At 34.1% G+C, this 22,426-nt stretch overlaps 3 protein-coding genes across 6 annotated transcripts; 2 read left to right on the forward strand and 1 right to left on the reverse strand.

Annotated features, from left to right (window-relative positions):
- Positions 1–2: 2 nt before the first annotated feature.
- Positions 3–8,901, forward strand: LOC128192054 (WD repeat-containing protein 47-like). 4 transcript variants are annotated; one of them, XM_052864464.1, is made up of 10 exons: positions 3–1,621; positions 2,020–2,439; positions 2,521–2,790; positions 3,674–3,774; positions 3,909–4,075; positions 4,227–4,393; positions 4,783–4,953; positions 5,129–5,251; positions 5,714–5,932; positions 6,669–8,901. In XM_052864464.1, exons 1-10 carry the CDS (start codon positions 142–144, stop codon positions 6,812–6,814), a joined length of 3,264 nt encoding a protein of 1,087 aa, XP_052720424.1. In that variant the 5' UTR covers positions 3–141; the 3' UTR covers positions 6,815–8,901. The 4 variants fall into 4 exon arrangements, with proteins under 4 accessions (XP_052720424.1, XP_052720425.1, XP_052720426.1 ...); XM_052864465.1 differs by having other exon boundaries at positions 2,527–2,790; XM_052864466.1 differs by having other exon boundaries at positions 2,539–2,790.
- On the reverse strand, positions 8,109–12,450 carry LOC128192058 (negative elongation factor E-like). Its single transcript, XM_052864472.1, has 10 exons — positions 12,300–12,450; positions 12,026–12,098; positions 11,750–11,808; positions 11,534–11,605; positions 11,313–11,393; positions 11,158–11,212; positions 10,802–10,991; positions 10,630–10,684; positions 9,372–9,480; positions 8,109–9,151 (listed from the first exon to the last, which is right to left on the reverse strand). The coding sequence occupies exons 1-10, from the start codon at positions 12,378–12,380 to the stop codon at positions 9,075–9,077; spliced, it is 852 nt and encodes a 283-aa protein (XP_052720432.1). The 5' UTR covers positions 12,381–12,450; the 3' UTR covers positions 8,109–9,074.
- Positions 12,451–14,214: 1,764 nt separating this feature from the next.
- LOC128157365 (queuine tRNA-ribosyltransferase accessory subunit 2-like) lies at positions 14,215–22,197 on the forward strand. The gene is given in 13 exon segments (XM_052819869.1): positions 14,215–14,385; positions 15,260–15,341; positions 17,164–17,227; positions 17,303–17,407; positions 17,709–17,879; positions 19,162–19,261; positions 19,383–19,471; positions 19,585–19,685; positions 20,357–20,482; positions 20,808–20,933; positions 21,840–21,958; positions 21,961–21,994; positions 21,996–22,197. Coding segments are annotated over 13 exon segments (1,365 nt in total). The 5' UTR covers positions 14,215–14,255; the 3' UTR covers positions 22,114–22,197.
- Positions 22,198–22,426: the final 229 nt, after the last annotated feature.

The following is a 22,426-nucleotide window of genomic DNA, read 5'->3' on the forward strand; positions in this document are numbered from 1 at the left end:
TTCCGAGTAGAACAAGAATTTTTATTCAAAATGGTGGAGAAAATTCTGACGATGGCGAAAATAAATCAGTGTGACTGTGTCTGTGGGTAAACTCTCTCCTCCAGAATAAATGTAATTGGACCATTCCCAGAAATTTTGAATATGCCTGCTCCAAGTATTATTGTGGACGAGACCGATGTGGTCAGACTGGTATCAGAATTTTTGCACAACAGAGATCTGAATATTTCTATGCTTTCGGTAGAAAGAGAAACGGGTATCATCAATGGCGAATTTTCTGATGACATGTTATTTCTTAGACAGCTGATTTTAGACGGTCAATGGGATGATGTTATCGATTTTATCCAACCTCTGAGTTCCGTTGAGACTTTCAACTACACAAAATTTCAGTACATCATTATGAAACACAAATATCTTGAGCTTTTATGCATCAAGTCAGAACCAAGTGTAATGCAGAATTATGATTTCACCGTAGAAGAGGTAGTTAAATGTCTGAACAGTTTAGAAAGCTTATGTGTTTCTAAAGAAGATTACAATAACTTGTGCTTGCTTTTAACAATTCCCAAAATTTCTGATCATCCGGAATACCAGAATTGGAATCCAAGTAATGCCAGAGTGAAGTGTTTCCGAGATGTAACCCCCCTTGTGGAGAAGTATCTTACACCCATGGATCAATCCAAAAAGAATGCAAAAACAGCTGAGGATGACAGACTTCTTCAGCTAGTGCTGAAGGGCATTCTTTATGAATCTTGTGTTGAGTATTGCCAGCAGAGAGCAACCAGCTCTGAGGCATGTGATGAAATGACATTTCCTGCTCTCCTCACAAATTCTGGATTTAGTGATGCTGATCTTAGTTTGATTTCCTGGTTGCAACACATACCAAACGAAACATTCTCTTGCCCCTTTGAGCAGAAATCATTGAAATTTGACATAAGACAGTTAGTAAAACCAACTTTAGAAGCATCATGGTCAGAGCAAATTCTAGTGACCCCTATCAAACCCAAGCTGTTTCCTCATTCAGCTGTTCCCAACATGAGACCAAGGTCTGCAGATGTCATGACAAGATCTTTAAACCCACAGTTTGATGGCTTGAGTCGAGGGCTCTGGCAGGGGGGAAGGAAGAACATGTCTGCCTCGGTCAGTGGAAGCAGCACACTGTCACAGTCCATGTCTGTTGTGTCTGGCATTGGTCTGAATAATGCTTTAAAAGACCCCATGCAGATGTCGATGGATAAACTGTTTTCAGAAGGAGAGATGGTGAACACTCAAAGTTCGACAGTATTGGAGGAAAATTCTCCAAGACAGAAAGTTGAAGAAGGAAAGCCTCAGACAAATAAAAACCTAAACCTGAATGATGAGACAAAGCCAACTCCACCTGTTGCAACTATAGCCCCACAAGACAAGTTACAGAACAAAAATAATCCCAAGCCAACTGTTGATGAAGAAATGAGCAAGTCATCCACAGAACTGTTAAAGGAATTTCAGCGGCAGAAACAGGTGTGTAGAGAACAGATAGAGATATATGAGCAACAGCGAGAGAAGATGCTGAAGGAGCTGATGACGATTGAAAGCAAGACCAGCATGATTGACAACAGAGAGGGACCGGCCACACAGGAGCAGACAGGTAGGATACAGGTGTTCACTGTGTTTTAGGTATTCTGTGTCAGCTGTTAGGTGAGGTATATGTCAGACATTGTTACTTCCAATTCTGTTGTTGTCCTATCAGTGTTTGTTTAGTTGTTGTTACCTAGTACTTTGTTCATTTTTGTTTATGTATATATACTATTTATGTGATTTTTTTTCGTTATTTTGTGTTAGTGTTCAAAACTATATTCTAGGCTAGAAAAACATACAGTATATTATATTATTATGACCATTATGATTTTAAAATATCACATATTAAATGAAATCTGTAGGGAAGACCAAGTGAAAATCACAAGGTTTAGGGTACATAACAGAGTCTGACAAGTTGTTTCTATATTCCTTTGATTTATGTTTTATTTTTTACATTCTGTTTTACAGAGTCCATTTTCCCACAAAATCCAGGCTCGCATTCAAATCAAACTAACAATGTTTCACACATAAACCAGACAAACAAGCTCAATAGTAAACCTGTTCAAAAACATTCAAACAGTCCCACAAATGTCAACACAGTAAATTCTCAGACTGTCCCAACACCAATCCCTGATGTTAACCCTGTCTGTAACAGACAAACCAGCCCTGTGACACACCCTGTAACACACATCTACCAAGTAGACAGTCTGGCCAATACCCCCACCTGTGAGTTTGTGGTTGGGGGTCACGAGCTAGGGTCAGACAGGAGCATTCTGACCCCGGTCAATGTTGAGGAAACCAGCAAAGTAAACCCTCCACCAAGCCCTAACACATTACCCAGAGAATCAGCACCTGTCATAGACTCATCAAGACAGCCAGAGCCTACAGGTAATTTACTGTAAATTAAATGATACTGGCTAACCTCACAAAATTATGAAAGAATTATTGTAACTAACAAACTTGTAACAGCTTTAGCCTCTGTCACAGGCCGTTCTACCACCCACTCCACTAAATCTGTCAAAGCTAAAGCCACACCCAATACCCAAGGCAGTCAGGGTAAGCCTGCTACCAGCAGAAAAACAAGCACACCTGCAACTGCAGGTAGAGAAAAATGTGCAGACTCAAAACCTACAAAGACAACAGGTTCAAAATCCTTGGGCCGCGGGACTGCCACAAGGCCCACAACTCTGACCCCTGGAGGTCTGGGTAGAGCCAAGAGGGCGCCAGTGCCCAGTAAAGGTGACCATGTGATGCATGACAACCTGCATCAAATGCCTGTCTCAACAGATTATGGGATGAAAATAGTTCTGTTTTGAAGGAAATGTTTTGTTGCAGCATCCCTTCATGTTTAATCAAATTGCCATCCTATGACTACTTATTCAGGTTTTTGCAGCCTGGATGTGCAGTAGATTATTGATATTAATATCATTTTGCAGACAAGATGGTCTTAGAATGAATTCCATTTCATTCCCTTAATGGATGTTGTTAGAGTTTTGCTGTACATGATGTAGTTACAGACTGGTATTGATTGTTGGATCAGTCTTGTCTTTGAATCTACAGAATCATCCCCCTGAACCCTTCACATGATAATCTTTACTAACAAAGCATGTTCATATCTTTACATCTTGAATTATGTGCCATAAATTATAAATAATAAAAGTTTACTCATGTATGTGTGAAATCTGCTAAATTAAAAACAGAAAAAAATATGTTAGTAGAAATGTCATATGATAATCACAAATATTAAGCGCATGATCTATTTGTAGAAAGTTTGCAATCTTTAGCATGGAATTGTGCTTTTGGTTGTCAATTTATGTTGTAAAATTGATTGTTGTAATGTATGGACATTTTATATTATAATGATATGTTATCAATTTTATTTATGATACTTGTTGAAAAGAATATGATCTATTAACTGTCTATCAAAACAGACACTCACCTAGTCCAAAGGACAATGCCAGTAACCAATTCATGATAAATCTTTATACCTGTACTAAAGATAGTAAATGTTCAAATGGTTATTCATAAAGTTTATTTTTTAAGAAAAAAAATTAAATGAAGAGGAAAAAATTAATTGTATCCTATTTCATCTTCGCATTCTACATTTGAAATAATTTATTAGACAATAAGCCCGCTGTTGTTGGGGGAGTGGGAACCAAACCAATTGGACCAGTAATATCTCAGAGCCCCAAAAAGACACCCAGACCCATCAGCCAGATTGATGTAAGATTCTGTTTGGTTTGATTCTTTATCTGTCAGACACAAAATTATTGAGATTTTATAAAGGAGGTTCATAAATTAATACACATTAGAAGGTAAACTATAGTGATACGCATGTATTTCAATCTGTTTGTTAGCTTGAGGACCAGAAGATGTCCCGTCCTAAGTTTGTCCCGATCTGTCGTCTGGAGGACCCCCAGGCTATCCGGACGGTGGCCTTCCATCCCTCTGGAACCATGTTCGCTGTCGGATCCAACTCCAAGACCCTGCGGGTCTGTGCCTTCCCAGATGTTTCCAATCTCAGGTAAAAATTCATTGTCTTTTTGAAAAACAATATACATCTATAATGATATTGTGTAGGATTTAAATAATGTAAAGATTTAAAGCAGAATATAAATTATCTGAAGACTTTTCTTGAAATCCAATATCTGTTAAAAGAGATGTTTTTAACACAGTGAGACTCACGAGACGTTTGAGACACAGACCATGTACACAAAGCACAAGCACCACAAGGGCTCCATCTACTGTGTGGCCTGGAGCCCCATGGGGGATCTACTGGCCACCGGCTCCAACGACAAGACCATCAAGATGTTCCAGTACAACATGGACATGAACGCACAAGGTAAACTGAACTTACAGGATAGATTGTAAAGACTAGTACATGTATTAGGAATGGGAATTCTCTTGTTTACCAATTTTTGTAGGAAGATGTGTAAGGATACACACATGTAGTATGTGTGGGTTAGTTTGAATAATTTTTGTAATTCACAAATTCAAAGTCATAGATTATGACACTATTCCAGCATAAAATTTACACTGAAACAACTTTGACTTTGTCACAAGGATACATTTTACTATAACTTATACTACCTCTGATTTGCTTATACATAAAAGGTATCAAGTTTTGCTCTTGGTTGACAATAAAAATTGATTAATCTTGCATCTGAAACTCTCTTGCTGTACATCAGTACACCTTCCTTATACATGTACCGGTACTTGTTTACCTTGCAGGGCCTGAAATGGAGTTATCCTTTCATGACGGTACAGTACGAGACATGGTCTTTATGCAGGACACAATAAATCGGTCGTCTCTGTTGATCAGCGGAGGGGCAGGGGATTGTAAGATCTACGTCACAGACTGTGAGACTGGCATGCCTGTACGAGCAATGGCCGGACACTCGGGTATGAATTTTCAAGAGAATAAAAAAAATTTAAGAGAATATAAAAAAATCACTTGCATTAAAAAATTTATTTGATAATTTAAATTTGTTTTATCCATTTTATACAAAAGATTAATAAATTTGATAAATGTAAGTTTGTTTTATAGTTTGTTAAAAAGTGTTGGGTATGTTTTTAGGTCATGTGTATGCCCTTCATTCCTGGGGTGGCTGTATGTTTGTCAGTGGATCAGCAGACAAGACGGCCAGGTTCTGGGACCTCCGAGCTTCCACCGCAATCACTGTTGTTCCTAGCTCCACTGGTACGTACAGTCCATCTACAGCTTATTGTAGATTCCTTTTATTTACACGGGTACTGAATTCCATGATTTAATGGTTTTGCATCAAAAACCGAGAATATAAAATCGCATACACCAATTTTTTTCATAATTCCAAATAGTTTACATCCGGGAGATGTGCTTTTATGATTTTTCGCGGAGATTACCGTAATTCCTTGTGTTTACCGTAATTAGGAATTTACAGTATTGAATTGCCTAGTAATCTTTATGTACAGGGACCACTGTTCTACTTGCTTGTAGATGACTAGTAATCATGTGAATAAAATGAAACATAACTTTGTATTCCAAGACCCTTTAAATCACTGTGATGGTGGTTCCATTTTAAGAAGAGTAATGTATTAATATAATGGCTACACAATTTAGAATGTATTGAATAACATTTTTCTCTGTAAGAAATTATTCACAGTTTGATTTCTTTCTTCCAAGGGAGTGCTTTTGCCTCAGTATGTGTGGACCCCTCGGGGCGCCTCCTGGCCTCAGGCCATGAAGATGGCAGCGTGATGCTGTATGACATCAGAGGGTCGAGAGGGATCCAGAGCTTCCGACCCCACTCTGGGGAGTGTCGCACAGTCCGATTCTCAATGAACGCTTTCTATCTGCTGACTGGCTCATATGACAAGAAGATCATTATGACTGACATGCACGGTATGTACATATTTATAAAAGGACTTTGTCAAACCTTGTTATCTCATACTGTATGGAACTGAGAAAAATTAATTATGCACCCCTTCAAAAAGGGAGGGCATATTGCTTTGCTGCTGTCTGTCGGTCGGTTCACCAACAGTTTCCGTTCATTTTCTTCGCAGAGGATGAACATATTGAAATGAAATTTGGTATACAGGTTTATCTTGATAATATCTAGGTCAAATTTGTATTAGGTTCGAGCAATTTTCGACAGAGTTATGGCCCTTGGGAATAGAAAAATTCCAGTTATTTGCAGTTACCGCTCATTTTCTTCGCAGAGGATAAACATATTGAGATGAAATATGGTATACAGGTTAATCCTGATAATATCTAGGTCAAGTTCGATTTTGGGTATGATAGAGCAATTTTCAACAGAGTAATGCCCCTTGGACTTAGAAAAATTCCAAATATTTGCAGTTTATGTTCATTTTCTCTGTGGATGTTTCCAAGGGAGGGGGGCATAAGTGTTTCACAAACATCTCTTGTTAATTAAAGATTTGGAGATAAAATTAAACTCTTAAAATAAATGGTTAGGACTTCCAAATCTTGTGATTTACTTGTATCGAAAGGAAACCAAAGTTCAACTGTATTAAAACAATTTGTTATTCTTTTTAATTAATATAAGTGTGCAAATTTCATACATGATGTAGATTTTAACTTCTGCTTTAACTGGATTTTTTAACTGTTCATTTTACAGGCGACCTTCTTCGACCCCTACCCAGTGTGGTGGTGGCAGAACATGAAGACAAGGTCATTCAATGTCGATGGCACCCAAGTCAGCTGGCCTTTATCAGCTCCAGCGCTGACCGACATGTAACCTGCTGGGGACTTCCTGTTGTCTGAGCCCCCCAACCACCCAAGAACTGCTATATATATGGCTTTATCTGAACCAATTTGTACAGTGCTTTATGTTTGAACTTTAAACCATGTTCATATGTTTGCAGATATACAATAGATTTATAGATATTTTATGAATCCAATAATTTCATGTCTGGTTATTGCAAAATACATGTTTACTCACATTCATGGACTTTGAACTTCAAAACACCATAAACCAAGAATTATTCAAGTGCAATAAATATTGGTTAGATTTGAAGCAATATACAAAAAGTACTTCTGGAATTAAAAAAGAATTAATACTTGCTTGCAAAAATTAATCATTGCAGAAAAGTTATCAACTTGCCAGAAAAAAAATTGTATAAAAATTAGGTTTATACAGTTTTTAAGTGAAACAAAATTGGGTGCTTTGATAACAAAAGTACAATGCACAAGTCAGTGAAAGAAAATTAAGAAAAGGAAAGCTTTGAACTTGCTGGTGTTTTGAGTTCAAAGTACGTGGATGGGCAAACTTTGGTAAATATTATTGTACATAGGAGATATATAGTTTGTGCACATTGTAAACTTTCAAGAGCTTTTATATAAAAACATTTACACAACCAGTGTGCACTGCCATGATTATTTTATGATTATGTTTACTGGTAATTATTTCATTTCTTTTGGAATTTATTCTTTGTGTTTATCAAGTTTTTCTTGACGTATATATATCAGTAAGCAAGAACTTACTGAACTGGTTATTGAAGAGAAAGAAAGAGAGGAGAGAGAGGCTGGAAGTTTGACTACTTTACACTTCTAAAGCTTGCTTACAATGATGTACAGATTATTTTTACATGTTTCTGAAGCACTTGTATATATTTTAAGCATTATGGAGGTTTTTATACAGTTGTATAAACCAGTGCCATTATATCTAGTCAAATACTTTTATGTGTTACTTCATGCAAGTGATATTTTTTGTGTCATGTCGCCATTTAGCAGTTTATCCTTTAAGTACTTAAATTGTGGTATCATGGTTTTGTTTGCTTGTTTACAGCTATTTTCTTACCATACAAGGTTTCTGTTGTTTACACAAGTAAACAACTGTACAAATGATTCTGTCCCCAAATATTTAGTCTGTGATGCTGACAAGTTGGGTATTATATTTACAGATTTTGTTTTCTCTTTTTTTTTGTGATGGCTTTCATTCCGCCCATTATTTTTCTTTTGGTTGGTTTTTCCTCCCCTGTGAAGATTTTTTTTATTTTATTTATATTATATTTCCCACCATTATTACCCGTTTATATAGACTGTATAAAGAATAGAGTTCCATTATACAAATATATTCCTATGTGTTGTGAAAGATAAATACATGTATTCACATTATACATAGTATAGTATCTCGCTATTTATTGTACTATTCTTACTTATCTGTAGATCTGAGATTTGTACACATGTATTGTGCATCTATTATCTGTATCACACTCAGAAGAGGACAAGTCCAAACTTGTTTCTGAAGATTCATGGATGTAGGATTTTGATGAAAAAATATAAAAAATGTTTATTTAGAAAAAATTATATTCAAAGATTTGCAAAAAAAGACCATTACATGGTTTGAAAGATCAATGGCTTTTAGAATATCAATTGATAGATTCAGCTTGACCTTTTGTGTACAAGTTTGGCTCTGTACCTGACAGTTTAAAAAAAAAACCAAGATTTTGATGTAAATTCATATACTGAGTGAAACTTATTTGTAGATATCACTCACTTGTATTGCTAAATCAATCTAACAAATGCAACATGTAATTTCAAACTTTATAACTTAATAATGATTAATTAGGATACAGTAACAAAAATTTCGAAATTAACTAGTGGGAAGAACATTAATTTCATTTTTCACCCTATTTCTGTTACATTTTTAGCTTTGCTTTACAATGTACATTTTTGAAAATATAAATTCAACTTTTGTACATGAATAGCTTTTGTCACAGAGACAGATTTGCTAGGTACGGGACTGAGTTAGGCTTCGCATGTTCAGCTCATTCTTTTGATGTTACTGTCTTTGCAAACTTTTTTCAAATTTTCTTGCAGTAAAGGTAGAATAAACTCCACAAGAATTATGTGTTGTTTTTCTGTGAACTCTCATTTAGTCCTCACTTAACACTGCGCACTGTATGTCAATGTATTGACGATGCGATGTTGACCTCTTGTTAACACTGGACTTTAACTATAATGGACATAGTGGCTGCACTGAGTGGTCTAGTCTTGTACAACACTACAACAGGGCTGACAATCAAAAGATATCCTCCGCATCATAGCTCACAATCTCCCTCTTGTCTTTGTAGGAGCTCTTCTGAGAATTACTGGCAGCTAAAAGATAACAATTTGTAACCCTGGTAAATGTCTTGCATGAATACTGTAAAACATGTACACAATTTGGAGTTTAATAATAAATTATAAAGACAATGTTTCCTAATTGTGGGTATACATGTATGTGGTACCAATACATTAGATTTCACAAGTATGTTATTGCACAAGACTCTTTACAAAACGCTCTGTAGATTAAAGGCTTGCAAAGAGAGCACCATACCTATGGAGGACCAGGATTTGGTAGACTGGTCATTGTTCTGATCAAAAGATGGCTGTCTACGTGCCATGGTCACTTTTAACTGAATTCCTTCAACCATTGCCCCATTCACCTATAGAGGAAAGTAATGAAACAATGTCAAACAATATTAAACTATTAGGGTGAATTAACCATGCATCGGACACATACCTTGGATCGGACAGCTTTGTTTATAAATATACAAATAAATGTGCATGTGCTCTTGTGTGGTTTCGTATAATCCTGAATTACAACAAATGAATTTTATCATTATTAAGAATTTGACACTCACATTGTCAAAGAAATAGCAATATAGGCATCATAAAATGACGTCAAATACCACATCATTGAAAAATTAGTTACGAAGATTTTACACTAAAGCATTATTTGAATGTTGTGCGTTTGATTGTGAATTAGTGAAAATGCACCCTCTGCGTAAAATAATTAGAAAAAAGTAAGTTTTGAAAATTTGAACAATTAATGTCAAGGTCATTTTTGCTCCATATGTTCATTTCACCATGGATCGGACGCAAATTAACCATGCATCGGACAGTTTTCACTGCATGATTTCTTCTAATAATAAGGATATTATGTGCCCAATCCTTGTGATATACTTTAAATGTGAAGTAAAATAAAAATTTAAAAAGTAATTGATACATTTTCCTCAGACCACTTAAAAATCGAGTTTTACGAACACAGGCTTTTTAGTCCAAAGTTCCTGTAGGAGCTGGCACGATAAAGAACCCCTTATGATAAGTATTCCTTTAAAGAGAAGCACTAGTCTAAATTCCTATATGTAGATTTGAGGATTTACATTAAAAGAAATCTGAATAGCAATTGAATAAATTAATTATTCCGGACCTTTGTATTTTTGCATTAAAACCAGAAAATGTTGTTATTTTTAATCTCCACTGTTCTGCTATAGCTGCCCGATGCTTGGTAAATATTGTCCGATCCATGGTGAAATAGTTCAACACTTCATTAATGTGCTTTATTTTCTACATTTTGAACAATTTCACAAATTTTTCTCCAATAATTATGCAAGGGGAAAAACTGTAACTTTTAAAACAAGTTTTATTTATATTTGAACAATATTTGATGCGTGAACAAAGGGAGAAATCCAAAGGTGTCTGATGCATGGTGAAATCACCCTAAATAGAATCTCTTTAATTTATTTACCTACGGAGCAAGTGATGAAACAATGTATCCATTGACCAAAAATTTGTTTACAACAAAAAAGTACCTCAGCAATGGCTGTATCTGCCGACTCCATTCTCTCAAAAGAAACAAAACCAACACTGAAAAACATCAAGACATCTGTGATTACAAAGGTCATATAAAATACATTAATGAAGTATTAACCTCTTACTATCATAAACAAAAATAACATAAAGACCTTGTAGAAAAAGACATACTGTTTATCCCGCTCCATATTGATGTTGAGTATGGTGCCTATATTAGAGAAAGCCTTCCTGAGGATCTCCTCAGTGATCCCTAATCCATTAACATAAATCGTGTTTCCTTTCTTAGGCAGGTCGTAGTCTCGATCCCGTCGCTCCTGCTGAGCTCTCTCTTCCCTTCTTTCTTCTCTTTCACGATCATAACCTGTCGGGAATGGGTAAATTGATCAAACTGGTTCAAATCTTCTATTAAACAATACCCGTTATTGCTGTATATAGAATTTCTTCAAATTAGAATCATGTCGTAATGAATGAAATTTTCTATACATGTCTAATTAGGAGATAAATAGGACAGATACACAAAGTAATACCTCCGCTGACAAAACTGTCATACAGGCCCCTCATCCTTGGTCTCTGAGAAGTTTTCTGTTAAAAAAAAAAATAGCAACAAAAATTATCAAGCAATCAATATCTATACTCTATTTTAAATAATAAATGAACGTCAAGTCAGTTTTTGTTTCTTTACATTTCCATCTTTGTCTTCTTCCTCGGCTTGAGCTGCTGAAAAAGGTTGAAATCCTACAGCTGTTGGGGTCTTCTCAGGATCCTGATAAAGAGGTCAACACAAGAAATCCAATAATGAATACACCTTTTTAACACTAACTTAATATTTTACAATGTATAATTCTATAAATTATACTGATGAATAAGTTTTGATATAGGCAATAATAGATGATTTCAAATTACCTTTAATTTTCTCTCTTGGTTCTTGGATCGTTTAAAACTTTGTTTCTCATTGTCTACTTTGATTTTGATCGACTGCAAAAAAAGAGAAAATCATTGACAGTCAAAAATTATAACAAAAATCTGTTTGTCAAAAAAATAATAACTTATTTCTTAGCATTTTTGCTTATCTCTGTAATGTACATAAATAAAATATGCTGCATGATCTGCGATGTTTACCCCTGACTTGAGTAGTTTCTTGGCTTGTTCCTTGGCATCTTCTGCAGACTCAGCTGCAGCTGTAAGACAGAGATATCATTTATTATAGACATATATTTCACAGTTTATACTCAAACAATTTTACTCTGGCATAGAATGCTTGTCGATGTATTAGACTAAAAATAATATATATTTATCATTTTAGTGCAACCAATATGCTCGTTCATGTGCAAGAATTTTGATTCAGAGAATGTCACTGACGCTGGCTAATAAGGTTACTGTTTGTCACAAACTTACGTCTTTTAGCAGGAGCCGCCTCAGCTTGTACCCGCTCTGGTTTTGCTGTTCTTATTGCTTGTAATGCCTTTTTCTGTTAAAATTAAGAATTTTAGATTTATTTAGTTATTGAGTCAAACAAAAGTGCTATGAAGAAAGTTTAAAATTTTTACCTATCCTGTAATTTCAGTGTCATCGAAAATTTTAGGTTTTCGTTATTCACAGAATGGTAGCTTGTAGAAATCTCCCCCTCCCAAAAATATCTTATTTGAATTCATTGATATACAAAAAATACCTTCTTTTTCAAAGTAGCATATTTTTGCTTCAAAATGAGCTCTTCTTCGGTTAAATTTTGTGGAAAATTGACGTAAACCATTTTTACAAGTAGATAAAAATTACTCTTCTTAAAATGGAGGTAACAAAATGGTCGGTTACACTAATTAACGAAATGCTCGAATTAAAAGTCTAAAACAGAATTCTTAAGTTTCATCTATTGCTCTATAAAATATCATTTTTATTATTTCGTAAATTAATTTTGTCTTTATCATTTATTGAAATGCTAATATAAAATGCTTCTGACATAATATAAAATATTTTTTAAAACTTGTATTATGATTCATGTAGTTAGCGCACCTAAATGATACTTTTATAAGATTTTAGTCAAATGAAATTATTTTGTGGGGGTTTAAATCATATTTCCAGGTATAATTTTGTTTAAAAAAATATCATAATGATCAGTTATTCAAGCAGAAATATGAAAGACCTGAAAATTTGAATTGACCTGAAAATTTCAAATGACCTGAAATTTTATATAATTGATATAGATGATACTTTTATAAGATTTTGGTCAAATGAAATTACTTTGTGGGGGTTTAAATCATATTTCCAGGTATAATTTTGTTTAAAAAAATATCATAATGATCAGTTATTCAAGCAGAAATATGAAAATTTGAATTGACCTGAAAATTTCAAATGACCTGAAATTTTATATAATTGATATAGATGATACTTTTATAAGATTTTGGTCAAATGAAATTACTTTGTGGGGGTTTAAATCATATTTCCAGGTATAATTTTGTTTAAAAAAATATCATAATGATCAGTTATTCAAGCAGAAATATGAAAGACCTGAAAATTTGAATTGACCTGAAAATTTCAAATGACCTGAAATTTTATATAATTGATATAAATGATACTTTTATAAGATTTTGGTCAAATGAAATTACTTTGTGGGGGTTTAAATCATATTTCCAGGTATAATTTTGTTTAAAAAATTATCATAATGATCAGTTATTCAAGCAGAAATATGAAAGACCTGAAAATTTGAATTGACCTGAAAATTTCAAATGACCTGAAATTTTATATAATTGATATAAATGATACTTTTATAAGATTTTGGTCAAATGAAATTACTTTGTGGGGGTTTAAATCATATTTCCAGGTATAATTTTGTTTAGAAAAATATCATAATGATCAGTTATTCAAGCAGAAATGTGAAAGACCTGAAAATTTGAATTGACCTGAAAATTTCAAATGACCTGAAATTTTATATAATTGATATAAATGATACTTTTAGACATTAAAACTGACACAGAACTTAGAAATGTTTCAATTATATATAATTTCAGGTCAGCTCAAATTTTCAGGTCAATTCAAATTTTAAGGTCTTTCGTACTCCTGCATAAATAATTGATCAGTATGATATATTTTAACACTTATATACCTGGAAATATGATAAAAACTTACAAATAGACATTTATATTGACACAGAACATAGAAATGTATCAATTATATAAAATTTCAGGTCATTTGAAATTTTCAGGTCAATTCAAATTTTCAAGTCTTTCGTACTCCTGCATAAATAATTGATCAGTATGATATATTTTAACACTTATATACCTGGAAATATGATTAAAAACTTACAAATAGACATTAATATTGACACAGAACATAGAAATGTATCAATCATTTAAAATTTCAGGTCATTTGAAAATTTCAGGTCAATTCAAATTCTCAGGTCTTTCATATTTTTGCATGAATAACTGGTCATTATGATATTTTTTAAACAAAATTATACCTGGAAATATGATTTAAACACCCACAAGTAATTTTATTTGATAAAAATCTTAGAAAAGTATCATTTATATAAAATTTCAGGTCTTTCAGGTCATTAGTATTTCAGGTCTTTAGTACGTCCCCCTTGAAGGAAAACGGAAAACGTGTGCCTACTTTCACTTTACCAAATATTGTGATGAGATTTTCATTACGATCCGTGTCGCATTGTGGCTGTCGAGTGGGAACACTCTCGTGTACAAGAGCGGTGAATGATGGAGAGAACAAAGAAGTGGAAACCCCTCTGTGTACACTCTATACGAAAAAGGGTAAGCATTGTGTATAGAACTGGGGATATAAGTTCTGTAGTGTCCCGTTTGAAATAGTACATGAATCATGTATTTGATTAATTGGTCACCCGAGTCGCACCGTGAAAAGAAATTGTGAATAAAAACAAATAATGTACTGGTTTTATACATACATGGTAAATGTAAAAATGCATCTAATACATGTAATATAAGAGGGATTTTACTTATCTGTTAAAATTCCAAAAACTGTGCCAGATACATACCGGTACATGTTAATTGATACTAAATTACAAGTATTTTAATACTAAACTTTGATCTATTACTTTGTACGAACAACAAGATGTATATTTCCAAGTTTAATACAGCAGGGAGGTATATATTAATGGGATAGGCAACTCTCGCTAGTCTCACCGAAATCATGCGGTACCTGATTTCTTAGGTAATTTTTAACTTCAAATATCTATGATGTTATCTGATATATCGGTATAAAACCTTTCACAAACTATCTTGAAATTATTCTAGAATTGTTATTTGTACTTTATAACCCTGATGATCTGATCATAATTATGACAGAGTTCTCAAAACCCCGAGACCCATTTTTGCCCCATTTCCGAGAGTACGTAAAAATTGATGTATATTTTCTTTATATCTAAATTAGTTAACCACATGTGATTAAAAATGTATGAAAAAGCTATTCCTTTTAACAAGAGGAAATAAATAATCTAATGAAATATGAATATTTTACTGGGATAAAACAGAGTTTTAAAAACATGTCAAGGCTCGCGTGATAGTTTGGGAAGTATCGGTAAACATGGTGAATGTAGAAGTTGCCTATCCCATTAGTATATACGTCCCTAGTTACAGGTATTACTTCATCTTTATTTTATCCTTTTAGGCAGTGCTCCATATCTTTCAGTTGACATGCTGAAAAGAATTGAAAAATTACCTCCCATTGCAAACATGCATTTATCTTCTCTGTGAGTTATGTTAATATTTTATTACTAGTAATATCTTAAAATTGTTTGCCTCTCCTAATTGAAAGTACCGGTGATCAACTCTTATAACACATAACTTTTGTAACATTCTTAGCATTTTTAATTGATTTTTCAAAATTCTTTTTTTAATTCACTTTCAAATGTAATAGTAATTAAAAAACGACAATTTTTTTTATCTGTTATTTTGTGATTTTTTTTTCATATTATTGAATAGCTATATTGACTCCAATCAGGCTTGGGGCGAATTACATTGTAAAGTAATGCATTACATTACCATTACTTCATGAATTTGGGCATTAAATTACCATTACCATTACTTGATTTTCTTGAAGTAATGCATTACATTACCATTACATGAGTAAAGTAATGCATTACCATTACCATTACTTTTTTTTTAAAGTAAAGCTAATAAAGAGTCTTTGCAAATGTTTCAAATGTACAACACTCTTTAACATATCTACAGCTTTATGCTTGCGGTATCAGGTTCAAATTCAATGAATAAACAAGAGTCATTCTTTATTTGCTCAATATATAATCATATTGTGGCAACATTTTGAACAACATATTACATAAGTAAAATGATATTTATAGACAATTGGCATGATACAATATCAGATAATTATGAAATAGAGACACAGGATAACATGCGTAACAAAAAACAATTTATGAAATAATGTTGCGGTTTTTAAAAGCTAAATATAGATATATCCCCAGATTACACAAATCTTTATAATTTTGGACACTTAATTTTATTAATTTATAAACAGATGATTTTTCCCAGTTATATTTCTTAATTTATTTTAATCGTATTTCTTTTTACGGAGGACAAAAGATTGCTGTTGCATTTTATGATCGAAGTTTCAAAGGGTTCATCTTTTAAATGCATCCATCTTCCGGGCTATACTAAATAAATGTTTTGCAGGAGCAGTCAAAGCTTGGACTGGAAAATACTGTTTGACGATCTTTATCTTAGGATATATTAAGTGCAATAATAGATTAAATACATAAATCTTGTATTTTCTATCAGTCCAAACTAATGTAAAGTGTAATTAATATACAGGAGAGAGAGAGAGAGAGAGAGAGAGAGAGAGAGAGAGAGAGAGAATAAGTAAGATTATTTTCAAATGGGTTATGATATTGGAAGCGATATTGATTTTCATCATGGATGGACAGTGCATTCATTTGGCTTTTAAAGGTGCATGTCTGTCTCCTTTTCTATTGTGACATATTGCGAAGGGAAGGGGATTGGGGTGTTTAGCACTTCTTATAACAATAGATTGTTTTGATCCTGGGGGCATAGTGTGTTGTTGACACATTTCTTATTGAAGTGCAAACTAATTGGAGTAAATTGTTTAAATGATTAAAAACTCTTAATAACAACACTCTTAAAAATGTTATGAAATTGTGCTGTTATCTTTAGTAATATAAACAATTCAAAAATGAGTTTTAAAAAACCTTTTTTAATAAAACATGTACAATTAAAACATTTTTTCTTAATTAGAATTATTTCTTTCTTCTTTAAAAATAAATTTAATCAAATTTAATTTCAACTATTCATTTATTCATCACATTTTTTAAAGTGAACATGCATAAATATGCATAGTAATGCAAAGTAATGCCATGTAATGCCAGCATTACACTAGATTTTGGAAAGTAATGCATTACATTAGCATTACTTGTAATGCTAATTTTGAGGCATTACACATTACTAGCATTACTTTGAAAACATGTAATGCATTGCAATGCATTACCATTACATTTAGCATTACCCCAAGCCTGACTCCAATAAGACATTTCCTTTTAGGGCAGATTATACAGAAGCTTTAAATAAGTTCCAGCATGGTGTTGACCAGTTTACAGCATTGCAGGTATTCCTTGTTCAGAATTTAAACATTTGTATTCATCTTTTACTGTTTGTAAATTCCTGGCTTCTTGTTTCACAGGATTTTTTGGTGTACATCTCTGTACATGACACAGGTATAGAGATCCCCTCCGGATACAACACAAAGGCAGGCACAGCTGTCTGGAACAAAGCTGGCAAGAAACTGGTCAGTAAACATAAATAATTTGTTATTGATATGCTCCCTTATAGTAAATCAGATCAAACAGTATATTCTCTAGTAGAAACTGGTCAATGAAACTGATCTGAGTTCTTAATATTCTCCCCTTTAGAAACTAGTTGTGTGATGCTATCAAGACATGTATATGGTAGTCCCCGATACTTGTTGTAGATATCTTCTCTATTCTCATCATGTGACACCAAGATCGATATTTCAAGAAGTTTTGGATGTTCTTATGCATAAAGATTTCATATTCTACATGGCATTAAAATGCAAGTGAATTTTGTAGATAGAGCCCCAGCAGTTTGTGAAATGTCAGGAGGCCTTCCGTCCCACTTTCTACCAAGCCCTGTCTGACAGTGACACTGACAAGAATTCTGGGAGGAAGCGTGCAATGAAAGCTGTGGACCGGACACTTGACTTCCTGGACACGATACTAGAACTACATAAAAAGTCAGAGGTGAGACACTACAAAAATTCAATCAGTCCTTGCAGATATTTAAATACAAAATTGTAAGAGAAACATTTGCTTTTCAACATTGGTAATGGGGCCTAATTAAAATCTTGTATAAATGTAAAAAATGTCCCTAAATTGAGATATAAGAGCACTGTGATATGAAAATAAAGTCTAAAGGGAGATTTCAAATTTCTTTGAAAAGTCTTCAGCAATGCTAAGTTTGAGGAGCTATGATTAGATGCTGGAGCTCCATTAAGTGTTTCAGCTTAGATCCTTTAAATGTTTGAGATGAGATACTGAAGCTCCATGAAATTTTTGAGATGAGATACTGAAGCTCCATGCAATATTTGAGATGAGATACTGAAGCTCCATGAAATGTTTGAGATGAGATACTGAAGCTCCATGAAATGTTTGAGCTGAGATACTGAAGCTCCATGAAATGTTTGAGATGAGATACTGAAGCTCCGTGAAATGTTTAAGATGAGAAACTGAAGCTCCATGAAATCTTTGAAATGAGATAATAGAGCTCCATGAAATGTTTGAGATGAGATACTGAAGCTCCATGAAATGTTTGAGCTGAGATACTGAAGCTCCGTGAAATGTTTGAGATGAGATACTGAAGCTCCATGAAATCTTTGAGATGAGATACTAGAACTCCATTAAGTGTTTCAGCTTAGGTATTAGAGCTCCATGTAATGTTTGAGGTGAGATACAAGGGTTCCATGAAATGTTTGAGATGAGATACTAGAGCTCCATGTAATGTTTGAGATGGGATACAAAAGCTCCATGTAATGTTTGAAATGAGATACCGAAGCTCCCTGTAAAGTTTGAGATAAGATATCAAAGCTCCATGTAATGTTTGAGATGAGATACTGAAGCTCCATGTAATGTTTGAAATGAGATACCAAAGCTCCCTGTAAAGTTTGAGATGAGATATCAAAGCTCCATGTAATGTTTGAGATGAGATACCAAAGCTCCCTGTAAAGTTTGAGATGAGATACCAAAGCTCCATGAAATGTTTGAGATGAGATACTAGAGCTCCATGAAATTTTTTAGCTTAGGTATTAGAGTTCCTTAAAATGTTTGACATGAGATACTAGAGCTTTATGAAATGTTTGAGCTGAGATATTAAAGTTTATTGAATTGTTTTAGCTGAGATACCAAAGCTTTATTAAAAATTTGAGCTGAGATATACTAGAGTTTTATGATTTGTTTTGGCGATCAACAACTTCTGATTCCCGGTACCTGGCTATTCTGTAATCTTCACCTGGGTCTTGTTTTGTAGAGACTGCGAGATGTGGGTGTGTTTGGTTCTGTGGAGGGGGGATTCCATGAGGAGGCAAGAATGAGGTCGGCCAGGGAAACAGCTGCAAGGAATGTTGATGGTGAGCAAATACCATAGGTCTTGCTAGAGTTACCTCCCTTACAGCATCTCCAATTATTCTCCATTTACTGTGGGCTATTTTGTAATTAAAATTTACAGCCTGAGTGAACTTTTTCTTTTAGGATTTGTAATAGAAGGTTTTTATGCACAGAATGAGAAAAATAAACAAATAGATGTTGAAGAAATAAAAGATTTATGCAACAAAGTGTTTGTAAGTATATATACTGTATATATTTGGCATATTTATAAAGAAGAAAAATATTAAAACTTCTTTTTCAGAACTGTAAGTTGTGAGGTATTTTATCAAATATGTTTTTATTTAAGAAAATTTTGCCGGAGGAAAAGCCAAGACTTATGCACGCTGTTTGGTCACCTGATCAGGTTGTTATGGCGTTGGAGCTTGGCATTGATGTATTTGACAGCTGGTATCCTTAACACAAACGTCTGTGGATATCATCCATTAACATATTTATTCAATGTTTACAAACTCAACAGAAACAGTATCAGTGGTAATGTTTTTAACATCATTCAGGCAGCTTATGGGTTTCTCAGCATTTTCAGTTACCAGTATAAGGAGCTGGAAATGAATCCACCATTCTTGTTTATGGCTTTTCCATGAGCTGACAAATGTAAGAAAAACCTTTGAAGCAAGGAGATGTGAAACTATAGGGCTTTCCCAAATGATATGGAAGTGAGTTCAAGAAACACTGGCTCAGCAGTCCTGCAGGTTTATTTTGTAAATAAACTGTCTGTTCATGTTAAGTAACCCCTGCTGGTGGAAATCGTATCTAATTCTTAGTGCTGATTTAATAGGTTAAAGAAACTTAAAATTCTAGCACTCTGAATTTACCATGCCCTGTAAAATTTCAAAAAAAGGGTTTTTTTTACATGATAATTTTCCTTGAAGTTTTTTTTGTATTTCATATACCTTTACATTTATTTCCTTTAAATAACTTTCTTTATTTTAATGTTTTGTTTTAGTCTTCCACTGAATAACATATACATGTATATGTGATTTTTTAAATTTTCATGCAGTACACTTATTACACCCTTTTGTACAATACACATGTAGCTTTGTTTTCCTTCATTGTCCAAGTTACCCATGGCTGGTCACAGAGAGGGGTGGGGCCCTAGTCTTCTCCTTCCAGTATGACAACAATTCGGAGAATGAAAGAGAGGCTAGGTCAACTGATGGGTTCGAAATCTCCTTGAAAGATAAAAGGTATGGAACAGGTGTGTAAAGAGAGGCTGAAGTGTGTGAGGATTGGCGGATACTTCCATCTCTTTGTAGAGGGCTTCTTCACCGTACCATTTCCCAAGTGTGGAATCCGGAATCGCTCAGCCAGTAGATCTTTTTTAGTTCAAGAACAGGGTTTAAGAATTCATTTTAAATGTGTGTTCACAGCTGAAAAATATTTATAAACACACTCTGTATTTGTTATATATAAATATTTTACCTGATTACTCGTAAATAAATGTGGAGTGGTGTGTGTGCTCAGATGCTGCCTTTTGAACACTGACATAATGTCTCTCTGGTCACTTTTCAGCATGTTTGAGGACTTCGGAGCCCCTGTACCTGGCTGCTCTTGTTACACCTGTCAGAATTTTACACGGTCCTACATTCACCATCTCCTGAACACCTCAGAGCTCCTAGCTCCAGTCCTCCTGATGATGTGAGTCCATTACTTCCTCTAGGTGCAGTCTACAGTAGTAATACTGCTAGTACTTATAAACCAATACATCAATTTTGCCTCTTGTTGAATATACCTTAGTTAATTGCACTTTGGGGATTTCGAGGGGAGGAGGGGGCTTTTTTTTTAATGGAATGTCGTGCAAGACTTTAGTGAATGTTGTCAGAAAATTTGGTCATGGTATGATGTGTGTAGATTAGAATTTGATCTGGTTAATTATCACCATGTGCGGTGTTTAGGGGGTATTTAGGTCACTCTGCACATAAATACTTATGGATATACATACACGCCTCTTATAAAGTTTCAAGGTTATTCAACTCAGAAAAGAACCTGAAATTCTTTATGGGATTGTACTGCTTATATCAGTGAATTTGATGCCTCTTTACCTATGATATTTTTCAAATAAGAAAAGAACCTGTGGTATTTAAAAGAGTGTGGTAATTCCCGGTCTATGTTTATACTGGAGATAGTGTTCAGAACAAATTGAAAAGAATTTTTATGTCAAATTTGATTAAATTCATTGTGAAAATGAAGTGAAATTTGATAAGAGAGTTAAGAGTGGCTTTGTAATGTATATAAAGATCAGATAAGATTTGAGGAGATAATCGTCAATAGAAAAAAAAGCTAAGGTAGATTTCTTTGACAAGAAAGGTGGTCTTGCACTGTACACACCTGAATGTATATACCTGTCCAGGTAGATGATGTCTCACCTGTATCAGCTGACACTTTGTCAATAGGCTCTCTTGTGTTATGCAGGGATATCAAAATTCAACACAAAACCAATCTCATCTTACTAGGTCATTCCTTACTGTCATTTGTTTAAAACAGATGAATGAAAATTGGTTTTGTGCATGCATTGATATTTTTTTTACCTCTTTTATTTTCCAGACACAATTTTCATCATTACTTCGAATTCTTTGAATCCCTTCGCTCATCATTGAAGACTGACCAATTCCTGAAACTAAAGACATTGATTCTAGAACAAAGGCCACCACAAGAGCCACCAAAGTGACACAGTTACAGGCAGGAAGGTGTGACAAAATGAGTGAGAAGCAGTCCTGGGACAGGATTCCTTGTGACACAATTATCACCCAGAGGGGCCACAAAATGGTGGGGGATTATTCTGATTAGAGGGGAGGTCCCAGTAAATTACACCAGTTAGTTTTACATAAATCAGAAATTGCTGTTTTTTAAATAAACACTGGAAAGGAATAAGTAATGTTCCTTAGATAAAAAAAAAAATCAAACAAAACGACTTGTTTCAATCTTTTCCCCCTCAAATTTGTATTTAATTCTTTTTTGTGGTTGAGGTGGGGGGGGGGGGGGGAGAGAGAGAGCACGGAATGGGCTTCCTGCCTCCAGAAGGTATGCATGGTGAAAGTTTACGTGATTTCTGATTCCTGCAAGAGTGCAGTGTTTTGAGAAATTCCAAATTCCTCGATCCTCCTGATCACGGGGGATGTACGGAGTCTCCA

This window comes from Crassostrea angulata, chromosome 7 (assembly GCF_025612915.1).
Source record: "Crassostrea angulata isolate pt1a10 chromosome 7, ASM2561291v2, whole genome shotgun sequence".
In the NCBI taxonomy this organism is placed as follows: Eukaryota; Metazoa; Mollusca; class Bivalvia; order Ostreida; family Ostreidae; genus Magallana; species Magallana angulata.